Source organism: Lepisosteus platostomus, chromosome 2, assembly GCF_059453375.1.
Source record: "Lepisosteus platostomus isolate fLepPlt1 chromosome 2, fLepPlt1.hap1, whole genome shotgun sequence".
Lineage (NCBI taxonomy): Eukaryota > Metazoa > Chordata > Actinopteri > Semionotiformes > Lepisosteidae > Lepisosteus > Lepisosteus platostomus.
Window position 1 is genome coordinate 74,929,879 of NC_142612.1, and position 24,446 is coordinate 74,954,324.

The following is a 24,446-nucleotide window of genomic DNA, read 5'->3' on the forward strand; positions in this document are numbered from 1 at the left end:
GTGGGTGTCTGCATTGAGTCTAGGGCGGGATTAAATTTAATATGTTGCTTCCTTCAACATCTTGTTTTCTCAATGTGAAATCCATAGGACTTTGTTTGTGACCCAGTGGAAAGTTGGCACAGTGCCTCTGTTTGGCTTACATTCTGCCAAACACAACAATAACAGAGTATTTCTAAACAAAAATTAGCAACACAGACTATGGAAAAATAAAATCTGCAACAGGCTATACTTTTAATTTAAGTGTTGAAATATGTTTACAAAATTATACAAACATTTGTAAAATGTATCTATCAGAACATACATATTAATTGTCTTAAAAGTGCTATAATGTTTTCAACAGCAAGGACAAATCATAAGCCTGTACAAATGTCCTTCAGTAACTACTACTACATAAAATCTACTTACACTGCACATCCAGGCCATTAAGCAATGCCCAAGAAATAGAGATAAAGTTGACATTTTGGTCAAATAAACACTCCTAAAAACATTATTAAAGGGACAAGACCGTCATTACTCTGGCGTCTCTGTCAGATGGGGGTCTATTATTCCGTCTGCTTGTTGTAGTTTGAAATTATTAGTGTCTCACTTAAGGGCAGACAGTGCCCCAAATTAGAAGCAATGGTGCTCTAACATGCAAAAAACAGCTGGAGCATCTTGGAAACTTAATTCCTTATTCACAAAACAAATTATGATTGAAGAAGTGAGGGATATTTATGTTTAACAGTGATTTAATTAAGCACTGACTTTCACAAAAGACCAAAAAAAAAAAGAAATCCTATGAATCCATAGTTTCCAAGCTATTAGCAAAACTACTGTATTTAAAAAGCAAACAAGTATCTATTTAGATGTTACCAGTACAGATAGTGTAAGCATGTAACCACCTCTGGCACACTGTAAAAAGTAACATTTTTCAGCATTTAGTCACAGTACAGTTGTTTACATTTTCCAGTAATCACTGACAGATTTTTGCAATAAAAATGTGACTCCTGAATGTTTGACAAAGCTGTAGCATGACACACTCTAGAACCAGCCTGGTCACTTTTGCATAGCCACTATTTTCACCCATCTGAAAAAGAATAAAAACACTTACCAGAAAAAGTGGGGTAGGGGGAGAGCATTTACAAAAACTGGTGACAGATGTAAATTTCGTAACAACCTTTCACTGACTGGATACAAGGCGTCACCTTGAAAACTGAACTTTTCCAGCTCCATTTCAAATCCTAGTAAATGCTGTTAAGTGTTTAACCCCAATCTTAGCAACATCCAGAGTATGAAAGATGATTTGTCTTAGACTCATCTGTAGAACTGCTCTATTGAAATTACATTTTATCTAATTATATTCATATTATTGTGCACATTGGAAGAAACAAAGACTGAAGGCCTCTCTTCTTATCTCCAGAGGCAATGAGACGTCCAGTAAATTACATAAAGGAACTCATCTTAAGGGGACAATTCACAATACCCACACCAAAGACTTTTTGTGTTTTGAAAGTAAATATGTAAAGAGGTACTAATTCTGGGAAATTCTGTAGTGTTAGAATATGAATAAAACCTGTCTAAATTTATACATTAAACACACAGCTCTGCAAACAAATTGAAATCAAGCTTACAGGTATACTGTAAAACTGTTGCTTTACTCCATAGCACAAACTGTAGGGAATTAATTGAATTTAAAGTCTCAGACCATTTAATTCTAAGAAGTAATTTTTACATTGAATAAGAGATTTAACATCTATGTAAATAGTAGCTTTATTTAAAAACAAAACTGTGCACTGCAATGAATAACACTGAGATACTGAGTATATACCAACTGAGTATGTTCTGAACCATTATTTCCAGGCTAAAATAATTCCCTTTGCTATTAAATTGTCTGGACAGATATTTAGAAAGAGCTGGAATCACTGTTGTACATAATGACTCATGCATTTTTGCACTGAAGAATTTGGTATTGCTGGAGAAATAATGTAATAAATTGGAAGCTAGTAAAAATAAAACACAAACATACCGGAAATGTATTTAATGAGAGGAACCGAATGAGAGTTTCTACAGGGTAAGAATAACTCACCTCAGAAGGAAAAGCCTATGGCAGAGTGAAGTGGAAAAGAAAGGAGACTTAGTGATGTAAAAAATATTCAGGAAAAAGTATCATGAAATCACATTAAAATATTGTGAATTACATCTTACTCAAATATGGCAGGAAATTAACATATGTTCTCAAATGTATATCCCCTGCGTGGATAAAACCGAGTATGTTTTTTTTAAACTGCTTTTTTATTAATTTTATTGTATTTGATATATTTATACGCCTTATGTCACTCTAGTATCCAATAAATTAATCTGCAAAGTTTTTGTGGTCAAGTTCAGCAACTATGTAATTCAGAGTTAAGTTACAGCCGTTTCTTTAGAAACTAAAAGACGTTTAGCTAGCAATGTGCAAGCAATTTACTTCCTAATTACACAATTAATTTAAAATCATTACCTACAAGTGGTCTGACTGATTTTTGTTAAATATATGGTGTGCTCTGCTAAATTCACTGAGCCTTAGTTTTGGTATTTGGAAAATGGTTCATAATTAATTATTTTGCCTTGCATCTTTTCCCAGAAAGACTGTATTTATTTCTTTATTCACCTCATAGGTTCACCTTTAAATAATATATGTAAAAAATTCAAAAATAGTTTAATGTCCTTATTACAATTCCCTTTTTGATGATGAAGCAGGTCTTGAAAAAAATCTACAAGATGCAGGTATAAAAGTACTATATATATACTGTACTAAGGAAAGCAGATACAGTACCTGTAACAGTATAAAAACTATCTTTGCCACCACACTTACAAAGTTTCAGAACTTTACAGAATGACATACAGACTTGGGAAACTAAGAGGAATCAAAACATAAAAGTTGTTGCAAACCTCATATATCAGCATTTATGTCACAATTACTAAAGATATTTTAAGTGCATGCATGTTGTGTCACGGCACAGCAAAATGGGATGATGAAAGATAGACACATAACACTGTTCAGCAGTGCATGTACTATACATGCAAAAACCTGTACATGGATACTACAGGCTTTATAACCGAGAAGCACAATAAAATCAAACAAAAAAGACATTTGTCTTTTAGACTCTACAGATCCACACAAATAACTTTAGGTAATGTACAGTATTGTGTTTATCTTCCCTGAATTCTTCATACCCAAATATTTTTTCACTTTCACCCCATACCTTGTGTGCATTTTATAACATTGTAAACATTACATTTCCTCCTTTTCTCACCAGACTAGTATAACACTATTTCAGCTCTGTATAAAGAAAAATAAATATCCAAGCAAAGGTGGACTTAATGGGAGTTAATTCTGAATTTGAATTACCTTTGCAAAGCGACAGAGCCTGAGAGCATCATCCCAGCGCGAAGCAGTGACGTACTCATGGAGGATTGCAGGGTAAGGAGATACACAGCTGTACACCAAGGAGCCATCGGCTCTTCTGATTGCAACTTGATTGCCCACATAGTTTAAAACTTGTGGATTTCTGCTGAATTCACTGTACAGATGGAAGAACAAGTTCAAGAAGGTAATGATTAAACAATTACATTTTTAAAGAATTATTTAAACTGGGATTTACATAACCAATGTAATATTAGTAAGTAATGTAATAAAATATATTTTAATTCTATATTAACTATGTTAACTCCATACCCTAAATTTTGAGCAGGATTAACCAAACTGCTGAAATCAGTCAAAGATTAGCTCCTCTGATTACAAATTCACTGAAGAGAAACCATAATATAAACCCTTCAAATTTCCTTAAGTAGTAACACTATGACATAATTTCTACAGGAAGCTATAATTTTTCATCACCTCTCTTCCAAGAGTAACACATGTGCTATGTGATACAGCTTGTTACATGTGTGACAACGTGTACATGATTTTCTTTGGTAAAAGAGGAGTCCTTATTTATTTATGGATCTTACTTTTGGCAAGTTAAACTGATTTTAATTTAACACTGCAAAACACTTCAAAAATCACATCTGGTAACTGTTCGTACATTTTGCAAAATGTCATATTCCATGTGGTCATGCAGTTTAAAAAATGATCATTCGGCTCTGACATATTATTTGAAACAAAGGCGTTTTACTATATGCAATAACCACATTGTATGTCAGAGAACTGGAGAAAGAGGAGTTCTATAGACAGTATAGGCATTATTCATGTTTCCATAAAAAGCTGCTTAAAACACAAAGTACAAATGGATATGTTTTGCTACCTCTGATAACAGATGGCTAGAAGGAGAACAGCAGAGAAAAAATGTTTTCAAAATAAAACTTTTCTCAAAGGTTCACTTTATTCAGAGCTAAGACATTTTTGAGGTACAGTACCTTGCATCTTTCATACACATTGTTTTTGGCAGAAGATCCTTGTCCACAAACTCAGTGTTAGGGTAACACCAAACAGTGAAATGATTATCTTGAATCCCACACAGAATATTTGCAGTGTCATTCCAAGCCATAGAATGTACCATGGTGCCTAGTTGATAATAAAAAGTAAATAGAAAACAGAACATATGCTAAACTTCCCAAGTTTTTCCAAGCATCACTTATTTTTGTATTTGTATATATAATTTTATATATATTTAAATTTAGGGAAGCTATGTTTAACACAATTCCTGTAAAGCCTAGAGTGTATTGGTTTTTGTTTCAATGTGAGCAGTCAATTGAACAACCTAATTATTTTCTTACATATATACACTATAGAGATCTTATTTATGGTCTTTTACAGTTAATAAAATAAAACATAAAAAATACTTCAGTAGTGGTATAGTATAGTTAATTTAAAGTTAAAATGATTAGAACACCTCAGGGAGAGTTTAGACATATTGCAATCATATCAATCAATCAAACAGATGAATTAACTGAGAGTTCAGAAGACACTAGGTCCACCAGAAACTGACCCCCCAGTTTAGACTGTTGTTATACAAGTTTATTCTGCAGCTATGTCTTGATTCCAGTTAGGTTCCAGTGCAGTGTAATTCAAATCTTCTAAACTCATTTATGTTCAACAACTGTCATCTGCTGTAGTTTTTGCATTTTTCCATTAAAATGATGAATACACGTTAAATTACAAATGTACTAAGATTAAATTTCATCTTACCAATTTTATTAATCGGTGGCTCTCTTCCAAATCTTCTGACACAGGTCAGATACAAGTCTCGATTCTTATCAATTAGAGCAATCTTTCTCTCGTTTGGTATTCCACACTGGTCCAAAGCAACTTCCATTACCTCCATCTGCAGTCATAAAAGAAACTACTGCTACTTTCCTACTAAATAACCCAATTTGAAAATTAAAACCTTTAATAAAACAATTTATCTAAAAACCCTGCATATGATACTTCTTTCTATTCCTTTTAAAAGCAGCTTATTTTTTGAGTTAATGATATCAAAGCAAGAATATGCTTCACATGTCATTTTATGTACAGTAATGACTGACACCATCTTGAAATATATTTAACCTCCAATTTATGTTTTTTAATTATTATGTTTTTGTCCCCCACTATCTTTAGTCAATTAAGAGAACAGTAACACAATTGCTTAACTGAAGAAAATATTCAGTAACAAAATGTTCAATATATTGCAGTCCAGTTAGGATTTTTGATAACTGCACATAAGGGGTTAAATGATATGTGTGTTTTTTGCTTGGCATATGATATATTCATATTCATTCCCATAATGACTCTCATTACTTACTTTTATACTATGATTTAAGCTACTCTCAGTCAGTAAACACTTCTGATTACGAAACAGCTACTGCCTATTTCCCTTGGTAATACAAGTTGACACTCAGCTGAAGAAATGTGTCTGCAGTAGGCAGGCAGTGGTGTTCAATATTTCTCTTTGTCTGATTTGCCAGCTTAAGAGCCTGTTAATGTCAGAGTTTCATTCCTTAACTACACAAGCCGAGACAGCAGGCAGGCTGCAAACAAAGTATGGAGTCAGGTTACAGAAAGGCATAAGTGCAGCAGAACAGCTTTGGGTTTATTTACACAAAACCCCATGAAACAAAAATAGTACACACATTTTAGGTTTAGACTATTAGCTATGCTGACTTAAAGTAATAGAAGGACTGATTCTAAAGTCACTATAAGGTTCATATTAAAGAAAGGCATCATTATCATATTATGTGTAGATTAACTGCTGACAGTTTTAAAACACGCATTAACATTAGTCTAAAAGTTTCAAGAAGACTTGACAGATGAGATTAACAGATAATTTCACAGCTATTACATGAGCCCCTTTTAAATTCCCCAGTGAGAAAGTCAAACTTTGCTACAATTTCATTCTTTCTTTTAAATTGTCAATAAGCTGGGAAAATGTGAGTGAAATGATGCCATGAATTATACAACTAACAAGTAAAGGGATCCTGTAAAAAAATGTTGGAAATATATAAATTATACTTTCTATGTCACAAGTCAAGAGACAAGTCTATAACATTAAGGAATTATGTTTTTTGTAACAATTTCTTACGTTTTGGTTTTAGAATGCCTACTGTATATACAATAACAAGAAAAAAAGTCACACATACAGTAGATGCTATTATAGATACCTATGTAGTAATTTATGGTAAAATACTTCTGTGAACAGGTGAACACTGTACCCTTTAGATTTAAAAGCAGGGCTGAAAACATACACATTAACATTTATATATACTGCAAAGGAACCAGTAATAGGTTCATTCCATGCTGAAAAGAGAAGAAAGAAAACACAACGTTGTGTTTTCTCTCTTCTCTTTTCAGCATGGAATGAACCTATCAGTTGTTCCTTTGCAGCTGTACGCATACTGACACAGCTACCCACCTGAACTACTACATTCATATATACTGTATATGTTTCCTTTTAAAAGGACACGGTGACTTTAAAATCAGAAATATAAAGCTTGGATTAGTAGCCAAGGTTGGCCATGTAGTAACTTAAGTTCAGCAGTTCAGTTCAATTTAACACAACAGTAGAAATGACACTGCAAGAACATAATCTTAAATTTGTTTGAAAATCATTTTTAAGCTGTATCTAATTTTACATTCCTAAATAAATAAGAAACAGAAGTAAAGACTTAAGGTCTGTTTTTCATTAAATTCTGATTTAAAAAAGGGTTTTTGGTGGCATCTTTGACTGCATTCAATCTGTACTTCATTGTACAGCATTTTATTACCATTTTTTGCATCTCCTTTACCATCACATAACAATTCAACAATAAAAATCATATTACTTTGACTAAATAACAGGATAATGCTTTTGATTCATTAACCATTTCTTGTTTTTTTTTTCCAATAATAATGCAATGCAATGCAATGCAACACATACACAAAACAAGGAAACCAATGTTCAGTGTGATGACATAATCACCTTCTCAATTAAATATGTTAGCCTGAGAAGAAGTGGACTTGCACTAATACGAAATGCACAATGGAAAACGAGGAAAATGCTGTCTGGCAAGACCTGTGTTACTGCACGGTTTTTAGAGAACATGCATAGAAAAATAAATTATAAATAAATTGTCCAAATGAAACATTTTGAAAACATTTTTTTTTGTTAAATTCTAGCCAAAATTCTGTCATGACACCCCTAAGCCTATTTGAGGGCAAGGATAAATTAATATCACGTAGGTGGATGTGAGACGTGAACAGAGCCAGCTGGCTTTGCACAACGCTGGAGCTGTGGAGTGCTGACATAGGATAAGACGCTGACAAACAGTAACACAGATCCTGGCTCCGCTGGCTACTCCTTTCTTGAAATCCCATTCTGAGGCAAAATGATAAGTTAACTACGCCATTAAAAAGTAAAGCACGTTTCACAAACTCAGCAGTTATTAAACACTGCAGGCATGAACCACCTTATTGACCAAAAGAAGCTAAGCCACATCCCATTCCTGTGCTCCTGAAGCATCATACCTTGTGCACCAGGGGCTTGCCGTCTCCAAGAGGCTTTCCAGACAGAGCATCAATCAGAAAGATAACTAGTCACATAAAGAAAACGGTTATTATTTAAAAACAGACTTACTGTAATGTTTACTTTCTGGTAAAAAAGCATTGTTTAAAACATTATTTACAAAAAACGTAAAAAAATACATGAAATAATGAAAAACAGAGGACCTAATAACGAAAAACAGTCACCTAAGTAATGTCCAGTAAAGAAAAAAGATAAAATGAGGTTTTCTTAGAGTAGGTATTAAAGTTATGATTTTTCATTTGGGCAAATTGCCAGGCCAATTTTTTAAGCAAGTAGTGGGCAGCTTTCCTTGAGAGAAAGTTTATATTTTACCTTTCTCATCAGCTTTATCTCTTATTGCGATGGTGTCATTACTAAGAGAGACAGTCTGCGCATTCAGGATGTCAGTCCTCATTCCAGGGAACTTCGGAGCAGAAATCAGACGTCCTTCATATGAAAACAAATAGATACCTGCTCCATCCACAAGTAGAAAGTGTCTGGAAATTAAAAGTAGATGATTTTAAAGTGCCAGAGTAATGCATTTTATTACTTAAAACCATTGTTCAGTTGAATAGACAAGATTTCTATACCATCCGTGCCCCATTCTTCACTGGTAATCACATTTTAACGGAAAAATTAGATGCAATGCAGGAAATGTACAGTAAATTGATAAAGAATACTACTGTACATATAAGTTGTGAAACAAAATTGAGACATTCTTTTAAAATAATCGTATTATGCCAAAGAGTGATATGATGCCATGGCTTGTAACTTTAAGTTGATTACCTACCTGTAACACAGTAAAATTGTTAAAGGTTGTTACACATTGTTAAAGATGACCAACAACTATCACTTTTCCACATGCAATCAGGCTTCAATATAAATATCAGCTCTATTACTGGCTGAGTCACAAACTTCTATGTTGTCAGTGCTCAAGGTTTCATTAAAAGTGTCACTCTGGATTCATGTATAAGTATATAGAAGCTGGCACAAAATGCTGTTTTACCTCTCTGCTTGCAGGATCAGGCTAACAGTTCCTTCTTTAAGATCAAAAATCAACGGTGTGTTCCAATTCTTTGCACTGCAGTAGAGAGTTTTGTAATGTTGCAAATTACATCACTGGATTCAAAAGAAGCAATCACAATGCAATGGAGAACTCTTGCAAAACAACAAAAAGCTCAAATAAATCATTTTTACAAATCACAAAGCTTCACTAATGCTGGTCTCTGAAGTGGTATTTTAAAATCTTAAAAAGCAATACATGTAAGCTTTTAATACTAATGCACTTTATTGCTTTATTGGATGTCGGCCTATGAAGTGATACTGAACATGCTTCCCATATGATCTAAAAGTGATGATTGTTTTAATACTTGACCTGTACACGTAGCATTGTAGAGACGTCGTGACTACTAGATGCCCAAACGACAGGGAAGCCTTTATCACTCTGTCCCGGAACTCTAAAACATCCACTGCGTCATTCTGTACATTCCTCACCTGAACAGGAACAATTCTGTTACATGTGCATTTATAAAATTAGTTTACAGAACCTACTTTTTCAAATTTATTTTTTTAACATGGGTTAACATGGGTTGTGATTCCCTTTTGGTCACGTAATTGGATTTTTAGATCCTAACTTTTTTTTGAAGAGAGACAATACCAGTAACACTAAACAGTACAGGGAGAGCTTGAGAACTATAGCAGTACCGCTCTGGCTGTAGAGCATCATGTATTATTAATTTGCCCAACAGTGCTGTTTAATGTTATTTTCACTCTTACCAAATTGAAATTAGCTTTTTAACTCATAACTACAGTAAAATAAAAATTATCTCTTGAAAAGCTCTCTACTTTATCTACTCAAAATAAATTAACTGGTATGTAAAAGGATATACTGCATAGTGTTATATCTTAACAACAGAAATGAGAAAATGATGCACACCTTGTATTGTTTGCATGCCTTATAGATGCAAAATTATATGGCTGTTTAAGCTCGTTATAGCTTGGTTACTTAAGGTTTTAAAAATCAGTTTCCAGGTGTTGTGCAATGTTTGGCTTATTTAAGAAGCAGAAAATTATACATTTTGAGGGCAGTTTGGTGCCTCTTTCCTTTTCTTTAAGGTTCAATTTGTCAAGTCACTGAACTCTTTTACTGCCAAATGTATTTACATTATAATCAAATCCTGTCCTGAAGACTGGGTAATAAAGTGTTTAACTTTAATAATTTGCAGAAATCCATGTAGCTGACCATATATATACTGTATATATATTCTATAAACCACATTAATGCTTTTATGTTAGTAGATTTTAGTTTATTTTTAATTAAACATGGAATGCAAATTCATAATTATTTAATATATTTACAAATTTAAATATATTATGACAACTAGGAGTCAACTATAGGTGTAAATATATACTGATATAAAGTTTTATATTTAGTTATTTCTTATTATTTAATTAGCTACCATTTTGCAGGTAAAGGTGTATTTTAAGGTTGTGAAGCCTCTGCAAGATTAAACTGTGTGTAAAACAAGAATAAAACCTGCAACCACAAAGCAATAAATTTAGCTGCCCAAATCACAAACCATTGACAGATGTGCAGAAGAAATCTAGCTCAGCTAAAAATAAATGAGTTAAGACACTGGTTTGTTTAGTTTGTGCAAACAGTATTCTGTAAAATGTCTCAGCTGACCTTGTACTCAAGCTTACACCATGTAAACTGTACCTTGTGGTTTTTCTAATTTAAACATGTAGTGTGGCTGAAGCCTGAAGACAAGTAGGCTATTGTCATGTAGGTACAGTAGGAGTCTTATAACATAATGTATAGCTAGAAGTGCTGATGTCTTGGGAATTTTCTACCTTTAAATAGACCATTACTAAACAGCTACTACATTTAACTCAAGGTAACTCGCTTCCATTGAGTGTTAAACACATATATTAAGACTTGCATTTTGCTTTTTAAGGTGCAGTTTTCATATTTTAATATGTAAATTCTATCACTCTTCACAATTATTTTAAAGAAACTAAATAAAAAATAATCTACAGTTCTTGAATGACTGACAATGTATCAACAGTAGCTCACAGACCAAGCAAACCAAAGACCGGTACAATATAAAGACCTCCTTTAAGAGTAAAACAGAATCTAAAATACAAAATACTGTATGGGCACTAGGCGATTTTCTAATGCTTTGGATGCTTTGGCCTTGTTATGTACAATTCTTTCAAAAATTACAAAAAATGTAAAGTGAGGAGTCCTATTAAAATGCCAAGCCTCATAAAAGACAAATCTCTTCTGAAATAAAGAGTAATGGTACAGAGTCCAGTTTGAGAACCTGAATAGCAAGGAATCTGGCAAAACAAGCCAGTGGGACAAGAACCTACTGAGAAAAGGACATGTACATAAAAAAGTACTAAGCAAATAGCAAATTTGGTTTTGTAATTTCTTCTGTAATTTCTTCTGTAACTTGAGGGTGACCGAAACATACCAATCCTGTTGTGCATCATACTCTTATTAAATGTTTAGGGTTTAAAGAGCTACTTTAGTAACATATAATATCCTTTAATAATCAGAATATTAGGTTATATTTATTAATGTTAATTAGTATTCATGTAGCAATTACAAAGGCAGATCATAATTTTATAGCATATATTTCTATGCATTAATAACATTTGATACAGTACAGAAGCCGCACAGTATATGAAGTTATACATGTCTATATTTAATAAAACACATAAGAATTTCAACACTTTCCTAATATTAGAATGGATGTCATATTGTTTATAATTACATTACTAAAGAATATCATCTAAAATAATGAATGGAAAAATGAAGAGGCAATATCTTTGAGAAAAAAAAAAACAAGAAAACAAACTTCTGACATAATGCTGACCTGCATTGAGCTTTTACACGTGACATAAATATTATGATACCGTAAAGCTCTTAAAGATTTGTACCTGCATAGTTCTTCTTTTTGTGAGTATTATCTCAAAGTTTTTCCATGACCATCTCTGCTCAATAACATGAGCAAAAATCACGTGCCCATTCCCACAGGCACCAGCAACCTGAGTCCCATCCACTGACCAGGCAATATTGAAAATGCTTCCAGTGTTTGGCTTTTCCAATGCGTATGACCACTAAAAAAAGGACAAGGAAAAAATATAGTTTGGTTCACTTTTCCAAATATTTACATTGTTAATAAAAAATAATAAGCTGTGATATTTCATGCAGAGTTCAGCAGACTGGGCATCAGATCTTTGCCAACTCACATTTGATGCAATTGATTTGCCAGAATGCTATCGTGACTGATTGTAGAGAGCTTGCCAAACCTGAATTTAGTAGCTTAAGATTTGTTCTGTTACACTATTGTATTCCAGTTTAAGAGAATCATATGGATTTTTCAAAATAGAAGACAGAGCCAGATGTTTATTACCAGGCTTTTAGAGATTTGTAGGCACCAGAAAAACAAGTAATGGCAACATGTCCTTTTAATATTAACTGAAGCAGTTGCATCAAAAAGCAAAGTTTCTGTTGTTATTCTTAAAGTTCCTAAACACTTTTTTATTATATAACACTTAAAGTCCTTCTTGACAAAACTACTGACAAAAACCCACCCCTTTTGAGCCACAACCACAATGGCTATTTGTTGTTTATAAAGTTTTACCTTTCTTAGTCTTGGAGTTAAAAATGTTTTTTCTGTGAGATATTTGTGTAATTATATGCTGCTGCTTAGAAGGACTGTACTTAAGATTGAGAATGAATCTTATTTAATGTACATATGACAAAAATACAATTCACAATTAAAAATAATCTTTTTAATCCCATAGGGTAAAGGGAGATTAAGGATTAGTCACAAAAGCGAATCTAAAGTGGGCCCTACCCCCTGCTGCAAAATCTCCTCAGCAGACTGATTCACTATATTCACCATGTCTAATTAAGCCAGCAACTTTAACCAGAAAAATTACCTAATTCACTGACAGTAATATTGCCTTGCACCCTTGCACAAAGGGCTATTGTATTTTTACAGCGTGTCCTAGCAATCAATAGTCATCTTTGACCCCTATAATGGGCAAACTCAATGCTTCCAAACTGAGAGGCGGGATAACTGGGGGAACAAATGGAGCTCCTTAAGGCTGGTATGCAATACGCTCTGAGGGAATGAAACAATCACTTTCTGTTGTCTGCATTACAGCATTCCACCACGTGTTCTCTCACCACAAATACAACTGACATCTATCTGATGACCCCTGACCCGTGGAATCAGCGCTTTTATAAGTGCAGGTGGCGAGCAGTTAGTAAGCTGTCTAAAAGATTGCCAGTTTAACTATATTGCTGCCCCAGAAGGAATTTTACAATATGCACAAAAGCAAATCAAAATAATACAAAGTATTTTAAAAAAAAACCTAACAAAAATCCATGTTGCTCTCACTTTCCACAACATTTGTGGGTGTATCTAAATCAGAATTCATTTCAAACACACACACACAAAATCTGCTGAAATCAAAGTCGTTGTCTGAGTCTTGTTTTCCTTCCAGGTTGTCTGGCAAGCAAATGATTACATAATTACTGCCTAATTAAATAGCAAAGAGTTAAGACATTTCATAGTATTAACATTTCAAAATTTACATATATCATTTATATGTAAATTGAACTGTACTATTATTACTTCTTCATGGGCTTGTTTCCTTCAGATTCCACTTTCAAAAAAAGTTTAAATTCTTCATGTACCCTAGTTTTCAAAATTAATACTTACCAGAATTTATTTCCTCATTACAGTACTATAGCTAATAATGTGATGTCCACTTACTGAAAAAAAGTTTCTTGCAGATTTATGACCATTTTTCTTTTACTTTTTTCCACACTTCCAAAAAAATCAGCAATAGAAATAACTTTTTTGCACTCATTGAAAAGATAAACAGTCAAGCCTGTATAAACCCTGACCTAAACCTTTGATGTGTACTTTAATACACCTTTTTCAAAACATTGCACAACTATACTTGGATGAGTTCCACTGTTTTAAAACGTACACATTTGAAATAATAATACTTTGTCTATTCTTCTGAAAACATTCAACCCAAGTCTATTTTAAACCTCTCAAGAGACTTGAATGTCTCAGAATAAGCTATCTGCCTAAACGTAAATGTATACACCAGATTCTAATGAACCTCGACACATGATCCTAGGCTAAGAAACAGTTTTGGAATAGTGCTTACCTAATGTTTTTAACATATTTAGCTATTTGATTCCTTTTGCAGTATATGCAGGAACCTGAAAATCCCAGGCCTTTCTACACACTTGTCAGATATGTCAGAAAATAAAAACCATGGAATATTTTGAGGATATCTTATGGCTTGTAGCAGGCTACATTGTTTATCCCATGAGAAACAAAGACCACAAAACTGAATACTCTCAAGGCACGAGTTGTGAAAAGTCTTCTTCATGAGTCAGATTAGTGTAGTATCTCCAAAGTGACCTCTAGGTTTGTCTTTTATTCACATCCCATAAATAAAATTTAAATGGCTTGTTCAGACTACTGTTGTATGTTAAATTATGAAAAAAGCTTAAAGGCAATCATCAGATGTAGGCCAACTTTTAAAGAAAAAAAATGACAAGTGGATAATTCTATCACCTGAAGAAGGCTCCACGGCCGAAACGTTGTGTTCTCTTTCTTCTTTTTTTCAGCATGGAATAAACCTATTACTTGTTCCTTTGCAGCCTACGCATGCTGACGCAGCTACCCACCTGAACTAATTCTATCACTATCACTATAAGGATTCTAAAATTATCATTATATGGATGTGCACAAATATCAATACAAAGGCACTAAGAATATTTACCAAAAGAATATTTGCACATGTTATTAAGTGGCCAATGAAAAACATTGCTTTTACACAGTAACTCCAAGAACTGACTAATGACGAGGCTGATAAAATAATATAAGAAGAGACAAAGAGATTACATATATTAAAAAAACAGATGAACTTATCCACATAATCAATAGAACTTTAAGAATTTCCCTCGTGTCACAGGAATGCAGAGCAAAAACTACACTGTTAGGAAGGTTTAATACAATAAAATGAGGGGTTATGATTAAGGAAACTGAGAAGGGGAGGGTGGTGAGGCCGTTAATACTGCTGCCTCACAGCTTTTGGTTTCTGAACTCAGTTCTAAAATGGGAAGTCTTCTGTGTGGAGTTAACATGCTCCCCCCATGCTTATGCGAGTATTTTTTATCTGCTCAGGTTTCTTCCCATCTTCCAAAGACAGGCAGGCTCACTGGTGCCTCTGTGCGTGTGAGTACACTGTCCCTGTGTCTGCTGGATTAGGTGCTGGCTCACCACAACTCTCCATAGGATGAAGTGACTCTACATAATATGATGATGTAAACTCACACTGAACATTTTGCATTTCTTGGCTACTTTACAAAACACTGTATAATTTGCAGTACACCCCCACCTTTTTTAATTGAACAAATCAGAAGTGAATATATACACTACACTGTTATTGGCAGCAAAACAAAACCGTTTGCGCTATAAGGTAAAATGGTTATGACTTTTACATTTAACAATAACCTTGTCAGCAAAAAAAGTAAACACAAAGTATATTTGGGGGAATCTTTAAACAGATTTACTGATGACAGTTTTATAGGAAACAAAAAGAATGATCTTGGATTTTATCCAACTGCTTTGTATTTTCATTTAATAGCATATGGGAAGATTTAAATCAAAGTGGAGAATACCATTTTACCTGCCACCTTAAGTTAATATGGGCTAATTTCTAACTAACATTACGATAGCCTGAAGAAATAAACCATTTGCAATATTTATACATCTTGATTGTGGAATTTTACAATCACATTGTAGAGTCCTCTGCCAGGGTGACAGAGAGGAACTTAAAATTATAACCGTCAAGCTGTTCAAGAACTTTGGCCATTTACTTCTAAGTAATGCATAGATGTTTAAATGAAAAATGGTGCTATATAAGTTTCTGAATTCCATATTAAAATATTTGTGTGGACAAAAATCTAAATAAGTAAAATGGGATTCTGTCTATCCCAATATTAAATAATAGTAGTCCTAATAGCATATATAATAGTATTTGAACATTAACTTTAATATTTCTGTTATATTCAATAGTTTTTATTAAATTTAATATTTCATATTATCTTATAATAAAAAGATCGTCTCAGAAAATACATTATTGGTTGTAGTTCAGGGAAAGGTCTTATGTACAGCAACAGAAAACTGGTGCAGTACCCAAACGTCCCACTAAGAAAGTAAAATCTATTACAGAGAAACCTTCTGTACATAATAGCGTTTAATGCATCAAGGAACTTGTACCTAAGTGTTAATATTGCACCCTAACATTTTAGTTTCCATTTTTTAGAAAATGGAAATTTAATTTAATTTACCTCTTTTGGATTAGAAACATACCATGTCATTTATCCTTTCATCTCAGATAAATACATTTAAACAGTAATAACGTAAATCAATTCATTTTTAAACTATTTAACAAAGTCATGAAATTTAACAAGTAATTGTTCATATTTCTCTTATTCTGGAATCTGCTACTGTCAGTATCAAATTTAAATAGAGTAAAAACAGCAAAAGAAAATGCTGTTTGATTTAGATCACAAGAAAATAAGAAATACCTGTAATATCACCAATCTTATGTTTGTCAAAGAAAACAATAATGCAAATAATAGCTAGTATGGAATTTTAGTCACAGAAATATGTAGCTGAACAATGTGATTATAAAATGTACCTTTCTTTTGCTATGGTTAATGCTCATTTTAAAAGCATGTGATTGACACTGCACTTACAGGCTTAGTACTGACAGTATTTTCATAGCTCTTATATCTCATATGTAGCACAGACTGTACACGCACATGACTTGTTCTGAAAATGAAGAGAACATGTTCTGGAAACTTAAACATTTAAACTATAGAGAACAACTTGATGTACACCTAAATTTAATTATAAATAATAAGGAATAAATAACATACGACTCAATATTTTAAATGAGCATAGTTTGTGGTCATAGATTTTAAGGTTTTATGATCTGGAACAGTTATTGCTTTCAGCTCAAAGTATACTAGTGATGGAATATAAAGGTCTTATTTGGTTACAACTCTTACACATAGCACTCGTTGATATAACCAGGCATAACACAAAACTGCAGGGCACAGTTAAAATATCCCTCATACCATCAGCTTTAGCTAGCTTTCTATGAACTATCATACCTTCTCAATTTCTGCACAATGGTTTGCTACTTAGGGGGAATTGGCAGGAATTCCAGGTTTTGCATTATTCAGAAATCATAAAAATGGAAGAGCAACTAAAATGACTTCAAATCCCATCACCATGAATGAGTTAAAACCAAGAGAATGTTTAAAAGAATATTTAAAGTGAAACCATACCAAGCTGATCAGAGGTCAAACCTTAGGCTGAAGAAAACAAAACAAAATGGCTAATTTGTTGCATGTCAAGAGATCTCCTTACAGTCTGTTTTCCTGTTCACACTCTTTAAAAACGTTTTACATTTCAACACAAAGTCTTACAAGCACATAAAACGTAAGCTTCAGTTACCACTCAATAGTCCAAAAATATTATAGTAGCTTTTGTCTTTACACATGTTGTATATAAGACAGTGACACCACATGAGGTGGTATATTTCCTAGGACTTCTTTAAACAGGAAAGGTCTAGGGAAATAAACACACTAAGTCAGCAATTAAGTTTAAAACAGTAATTTACAATACAAGATAAAACATCCACACCCAGAAAACAAGCAAGTTCTTCTTTATTTTTAAATGAACTTCCACAGGTTGCTCTCTAATTATGGCCAACAAGTCACATCCAAAGCACAAAACCAAGTGAATTTAATCATCTGCTCTGCCACTCACTCTCTCGCTCTTTTTCAGCTCTGTCCAGTCTCTCTTGCTTTCGCTGGAGATCTAGTGAAGATCTGCTCCTTGTGCTAGGTAGCACATTGCAAATCGCCCTCACAGAGCCTTCCCATCCTCTTTATACAGTCACCATTCCAATTGTCATTGCCAGACAGTTCATGCAGCAGGTCATCTCGACAGGCTTCTGGAGGATGTAGTGGGAAGACTGGCCACCTTGCCTCTCTGCTGTTTCCATACCAGAATGTAAAACATTGGTTTACCAAAATATTACACAATAAACCTGAACAAAAACCAAATTAAAGAAACAAGAATTAAGGAATCATGATGGGGTTTCATTATAAGAGGTCACACTGTCAAAATAATAAAACATTGCAAAGCATTAGGCATGTCCTTATTAAGTTCTGACCTGACTAACTTCTGTATAAACTACTGTAGGATGGTCTGCCACCCATCCTGTGCAGATGGGTGGAGATAAATGGTGGAGGCCAGCCAGTCACACTTTTCTTCAGTGTATGGCATATGTGAGGTGATCCCATCGATTGGTCTCGGGTTAGGATTAAAAAACTGGATATTGCAAAACCTCAACATTGTTTTCTTGAAGTCATACCTGTGTAATCCTAGCACTCGTCCTTCACTTTTATATTGTCTTGCAGGAACAGAAATACTTTTGGCTCAATGACTTTATGTATCACTAAGGATTAAGGCTGCCCTTATACTTAACTAAAGATGATCTAGTCAGTGTTAAAGAAATTCCCTATGTCATCTTATGTCCACCACTCTAACGGTTTGAACAATGCAAGTGAGCATAACACTCGCATAAATGTTGTATCTGGTTAGGTTAGGTCTAACTTCCTTTGCTCACAGAAGATGGTGATTTTGTCTCTCAGCAGTCATATTTACCCCTGCATGGCCTCAGTAGTTGTAGATCATTTTTATGCAGACGGTAGGCTGAAGTAGCTCTTCTTGTGCATGATTTATTTCTCAATGGAGTTTATCGTGCTGCAGCCACTGCAATCTAAAGGTTTACAGAGATGAGATAGTCCTGGGCCTTCTACCTTCCAGGATGTGGCCTGTGAGCCAATTTCCTGATTCTCTGCATTAAAGCACAACATCTTATTCTCTAGGCATGTTTGTTCTCACATACCAATAGCAACAAAGTGATCTACATTATTCAAGCAGGGCATGGTCACAGCTTTCACTTTTTATGTATTGATTGAAATCATATCTTTTAGAATGGCTGTTTATACACATTCTTTACCAAATTACTTAGGCAATCATAACTCAAATACAATACACTAAGCACCACTAGATAGTTTTATTAAATAACATGACCTGAGCTCAGTGGTTTGTTATCCCAAACAATACTACTTGAACAATCAATCAACCTATCTAACTATTAAATAAAAATAAAATATTAAAATTATGTGTTACCAATGATGTAAAACTTAAGACTGTTACATTTTCATTGTGCATCAGTATACATACAAATACACATTATTACATACATATACAAACATACAACCATACGAAAACTATCACTCTCAAGAAGGAAACTGATTGAAAACTAATGAACAATAAAAGACCCTGATTACATTAAGTCCCTTAACTCGCCACATGTGGTTGGCAAGGGTTAATGATACGTGTATCAGCTAATGGCTCCCAGTGGAACAATCTGCTGATTCAGCCCCATTACATCAGACACATTAAAAATGTCTGTGCTGACCGGTAAGCCAGGTCTGGTTCTCTTCAAACACTAATCGCTCTGGTGGCATGTGACTCACTAATGTTCACCCAGATCCTCCTCCCTTCCCGTCGTAGTGTGCCTATTCCTTCAGTCACTGTTTACATACAGTGTCAGGAAAGAAGGCTGGAGGGATGAAGCGAGGCTTGCGCAGGCTAACCTTATAAATCAGTGCTGCTGGCTGCAGCACAGAGGATACCAGCTGGCTCCAGTTAGCTCCTTTATTTCTTTGACTGAACTGCCTGGCAAACCAGGTACAGTGTAAATCCTCAGCATCACGAGACTGAAATGCGTTGCCGTGCTGACACAATACACAAACCCTCAGGTTAAAAAATGCAGAGAAGAAATGATTAATTTACTTTCTTTTTTTAAAACATCATGAATTGCCTCAAACTACATGAAAACAATTCAGGAAGGCTATTTTTTGGATTCATATTTCTAAACTTATTATAAATGAGTCAATTAGAATAATGTTAGAAGGCTTAACTCAAATACAAAGTGAGAACAGACATTTATGGTGATTTTGAGCAGTTTTTGTCTTCATATTGTTTTAGCTCATTCTGCCTTAGTACCATAATTGAACTTTGGTATAAAAACCATATGCCTGCTAAAAACATAAAGGTTATCAATTGTTCTATTAAAAAAAAAATCGGAATTATTTTTATGCTATTATCTCTACCAAAAAAATAGAAAACCTCATTTTTGCATGGTCTGTAAACAGCAATAGCTCTGAAACAGCAATAGAAATAGTTATTTTAGAATATCAACTCATCGTTCTGCTATTCAGTTTATACTGAGAAAAACAACAATAGTATCTAAAAGGACAAAACAATAAGATCATTCATTTGTCATTTTCTGTTTAGGGTTTAAATATACCAAATATACAGTTGATCCTGTTTTATTTATACAATTCTGATTGACAATATAATCTTTAGATTCTCAAGATGGGTTGGTTATTAACTACACTCTGACAGCTTGTTATTCACAAAGGCTGTAGTCACATCTAATGTAGTCACACCAGTAAGAGTTGGTTCTGACACAACAAAAATACTACTTTTGGACAGTCTTTAGACTATGCATGCATGAGCAAAAGGGACAAATGTGCACTTTGTAAATACTGCTTGTATTTTGGAAGCCTTTTTACGTACAGTATACTGCCAAAGTAAAACTGTCATCATAAGCCTCATAATTTCTCTTTTTGAATTTGACAATCAATCATAGACTGAATACAAACACTACTTTAAAAAAATCAAATGACACAGCACTGTCAATACTTCCCCTTCATATTATACTTTCAACACAGGCTCTTCAGCTTTTGCCACACTTGTAGCTGAATGCACACTACACATACTGTACCATGGTCCTTTTTTTTCAGGCTTGACTCCTGTAAACTATTTTGTGCCACTGCGCACTGTATAAGTCTACATGGTGACCCTAATGTTTTATCCACTTAGTGAACCAGTTCTAATCTTCCTTTTCTCTCTAAGGTACTTCAAGGTCATCACCACACAGATCATATGACACATTACTGAATGCAACCTGCATTAATCCCTTCTGTCTGGTTTCCAGCAGCAACATAGTACTGAAACTGCATGACTGATCATATACTGCTGCTCAGTGCTGCCAGTGATATCCTCTTAGTCTCCTGGATCTAATAACAGATTCTTATACTATAAATAAGGCCAAAATCCAAAATAATGTTGAACATAAAGGTTCAGCACACACCTTAAAGAGGGCCTGCTTGTTTGTGGAGATATAATCTGATATCACTGCAAAGCTGTTCTCTGAACCGAGCTGGCTATGGTGTCCCACAGGGCTCTGTTCTTGGGCATCTCAACTTTGTCCACTATATTCTTCTCCCAGACATCAGGACTCACTCTCATGGTTTCTCTTTCCACTTTCCTCCTTTCATACCCAAATGTATTTAAGAATTACTCTTAGATGTTCATTCATGGACTCTATACCCTCTTTATGCTCAAAGCGTACAGAAGCACGCTGCATAAGTATGTTTTTTTTGCTCTTCAGTTTAGAGACTGTTGGCTGATGCCATTAGCTATAGTAATAAATCTAACAGTCCACTTGAACAAAGGAGTTATCTTCAGTTAAAACATCTAATCAAAAGAGAAACTGTTTACTCACAAATCACTTAATGCAGGAATTTAACAATTACTACCTGTGAAACTTAACAAATGTTCAACCCCAACTCACTACTGCAGATGCTAAGAATCTTTGTTATACTACTGTCAGCTCCTGCGATGACTGCTTCAGTGTTCTACTGAACTTCCTTTACTCTTCAAATTCTAACAACAGACCAGAAGAGGTAAAAATACAGTGTGATGAATTTTAAGTAGTACAAAAATAGCTCACAAGTATGCTCATTGACAATGACTAACCTTCAGGTGTTGAATCACATTCGGGATTCTGCTCTTGACTTCCTATACCCTCTATAACAAAAGCCTGGATATCTCTGAACTTCTGATATCATATGTAACCATACAACAAATAAAAATTTCTGTTTGTAATTCCTGCACCTCAAACAGCTTTTTGATTTTTGTATATTTAAACCTATGACACTTACTGCTTTGTCTTTTATTAAGCAATGTATTTTCTTCTATGCATTCTTACTGTGTGTGTGAAGCAATTTTATACGTTGTTATATGGTTTGCTTACTGCAATGAAAAAACTGTAATGAATTGTACTTTTCTTTTTACCTCATTGAGGTTTAATGAGGCAAAACCCAGGTGATAAACAGGAAAGGTGTTTTGATTCAGGAAAATAAATCATTACAAAAACACTGTAGTACCTTTAGATAAATTGCACTTGCAACTATGAATACTGGAAATGTATAGAATATGGTAATATACTAATGAATCAAGACATGCTGATTGATTAATGTTAAAATATTTGAACACTTTTTTTCCTCACTGCAAAACTCTTTGAGAAGCTACTTTTAAAGGCATTATATACAATAAAGTTTATTATTATAGACTGTAGAGATATAATAATCAATGGGCCAACTTTAGAAGAAATAATTGTACTCAAGTTAAAACTGCAGTGCCCACTGTGAAAATACTTATTTACTACTTAATACATATTCCATATGCACAAACAAGGATCAAAATATCCAGCACACAAGTGTGAAAAGTATGTTTTAAAAAGAACACTGAATAGTTTTAATTTATTAAAACATTACATGTCATCGAATGCACAAGAAAGAAAGGAAAAGAAGAATTCTCCAGTTACAATGAAGAGTGATAAAATGTGCTGATAATGTCTCCACACACACTATTACTGAACTTTTCAAAGCTATAAACACACAGTGAGAACTTGGCACAAAGCATACGAGACGTATCACTGGCAAGGGAACTGTGATGAATGATTTTGAAATGATTTGTTTTCCCCTGTGAGAACATCAACCTGTTTAGCACTGGATTTTCTTGGCATTCTTCCGCTCTTAGACAGGTCTTCTTCATCTTCCAGCTTTTAGAACAAAACTTAATAAACATACATGATTTACTATTTCAAAGATGATTAGGGGACAGTTCTTCATGTAAGCAGCAAGGCCAGCCAACATGGGATCATTTTCAAAGAACCTACTATTTTATATCAGTCGAAAAATCTCAAATGTTTAATGATTTGTTAAGGCATTTCAGATATGAACAGTGAAATAAATTACACCATCATTCATTCCCTAAATCTACAATGAAAGAAGTGTCATAAAGCCTTCATGTTGCTGTAACTTTAATGTTGTCGATTTTTTTTCCATATTGGATGGCACTAGTGGTTTAGTATATTTTTACAATGATGACTTGAGAACACAAAAATGTGGTCACACTAACAGCTAATCTTCTTAAAACTGCAATATTACTGGGGAACAAAATCCACCAGTTTTCCCCCACTGGGCAGAAAAAAAAGCAAAAAATGTGATTAAGCTGTCAGAAATTCAGACAAAAATCTTTTGGTGTTGTTCAGATATTTTTTCTTTTTCAAGTAGAATCTAGGTCTTGATGGGTTAACCACTTTTCCTGTGGTGTAATGACAATGGTGTTTTTACTCATAAACTGAAAATAGTATGTTGCTTTCCATCTTAGCACAAACACATAATAAAATTGGTGAACAGCAATAAAAGCAGGCCGATCTAAAACTAATATAGTGTCTTAACTGAAGTAATCTAAAACTGAAATAAAAAACATACTCTGTTGCTTCCTTGTTTTTATTTTTATTTGTTGAACCTAAGATGCATCCAACAAAAAAGGCAAATGAGCCCAACCAAACAGCTTGTTCTCACAGGCTATTAATTTCACTAGTAAATTAAGATTTGTTGTAAAAGTCAGTTGCAGTGACCCCAGTCAAGGCTGGACTCAGATGAGTGGAGCAAGGATTTCCACCCATTCAATAACAACAGCACTTTAATTGCTGCAGGCAGGTTTGGCAAGTTAGGCACTGTTAAGAGTACACATCTGTGGATATCAAGACCTGATTGGTCTGGAGCTCAGCTAAAATCAACAACAAATGAAGTGTTCAGGGACAATACTCAGCACTTTATTATAAATTTAAAGGGAAAAGGGGGTTAGCTGCCCTCTGGGGACAGTTTTGTTCTCAGTTTTCCTCTGACATTTTGTCCTGAACAAACGTTATCACGTTTCATTGTTATGGAAATATCACCTGGTGAAGAAAATTACAAATAAGCCTTAAGGCTTTTACTGTTTCAGTAACCATCCTCACTGTAGCCTTATAAAAATGTAATAAACACTTATTGCCTATTTTTATACCTTTGAAAACTTTATAACATGTAACACTATACAGTACATAACACATATCAGCAGTAAA

General features: G+C 34.0%; 1 protein-coding gene across 3 annotated transcripts in view; it reads right to left on the minus strand.

The window, feature by feature from the left end:
- ift80 (intraflagellar transport 80 homolog (Chlamydomonas)) overlaps nucleotides 1-24,446 on the minus strand; it is a 56,874-nt gene that overhangs the window by 2,766 nt on the left and 29,662 nt on the right. For all 3 annotated transcript variants that reach the window (XM_088618228.1, XM_088618219.1, XM_088618210.1), the window contains 8 exons: nucleotides 11,928-12,107; nucleotides 9,355-9,473; nucleotides 8,986-9,060; nucleotides 8,313-8,476; nucleotides 7,943-8,007; nucleotides 5,150-5,285; nucleotides 4,378-4,525; nucleotides 3,371-3,542 (listed from right to left, as the gene is read on the minus strand). In XM_088618228.1, coding sequence (XP_088474354.1) covers nucleotides 3,371-3,542; nucleotides 4,378-4,525; nucleotides 5,150-5,285; nucleotides 7,943-8,007; nucleotides 8,313-8,476; nucleotides 8,986-9,060; nucleotides 9,355-9,473; nucleotides 11,928-12,107 — 1,059 coding nt within the window. The remainder of the gene's footprint in view (nucleotides 1-3,370; nucleotides 3,543-4,377; nucleotides 4,526-5,149; nucleotides 5,286-7,942; nucleotides 8,008-8,312; nucleotides 8,477-8,985; nucleotides 9,061-9,354; nucleotides 9,474-11,927; nucleotides 12,108-24,446) is intronic.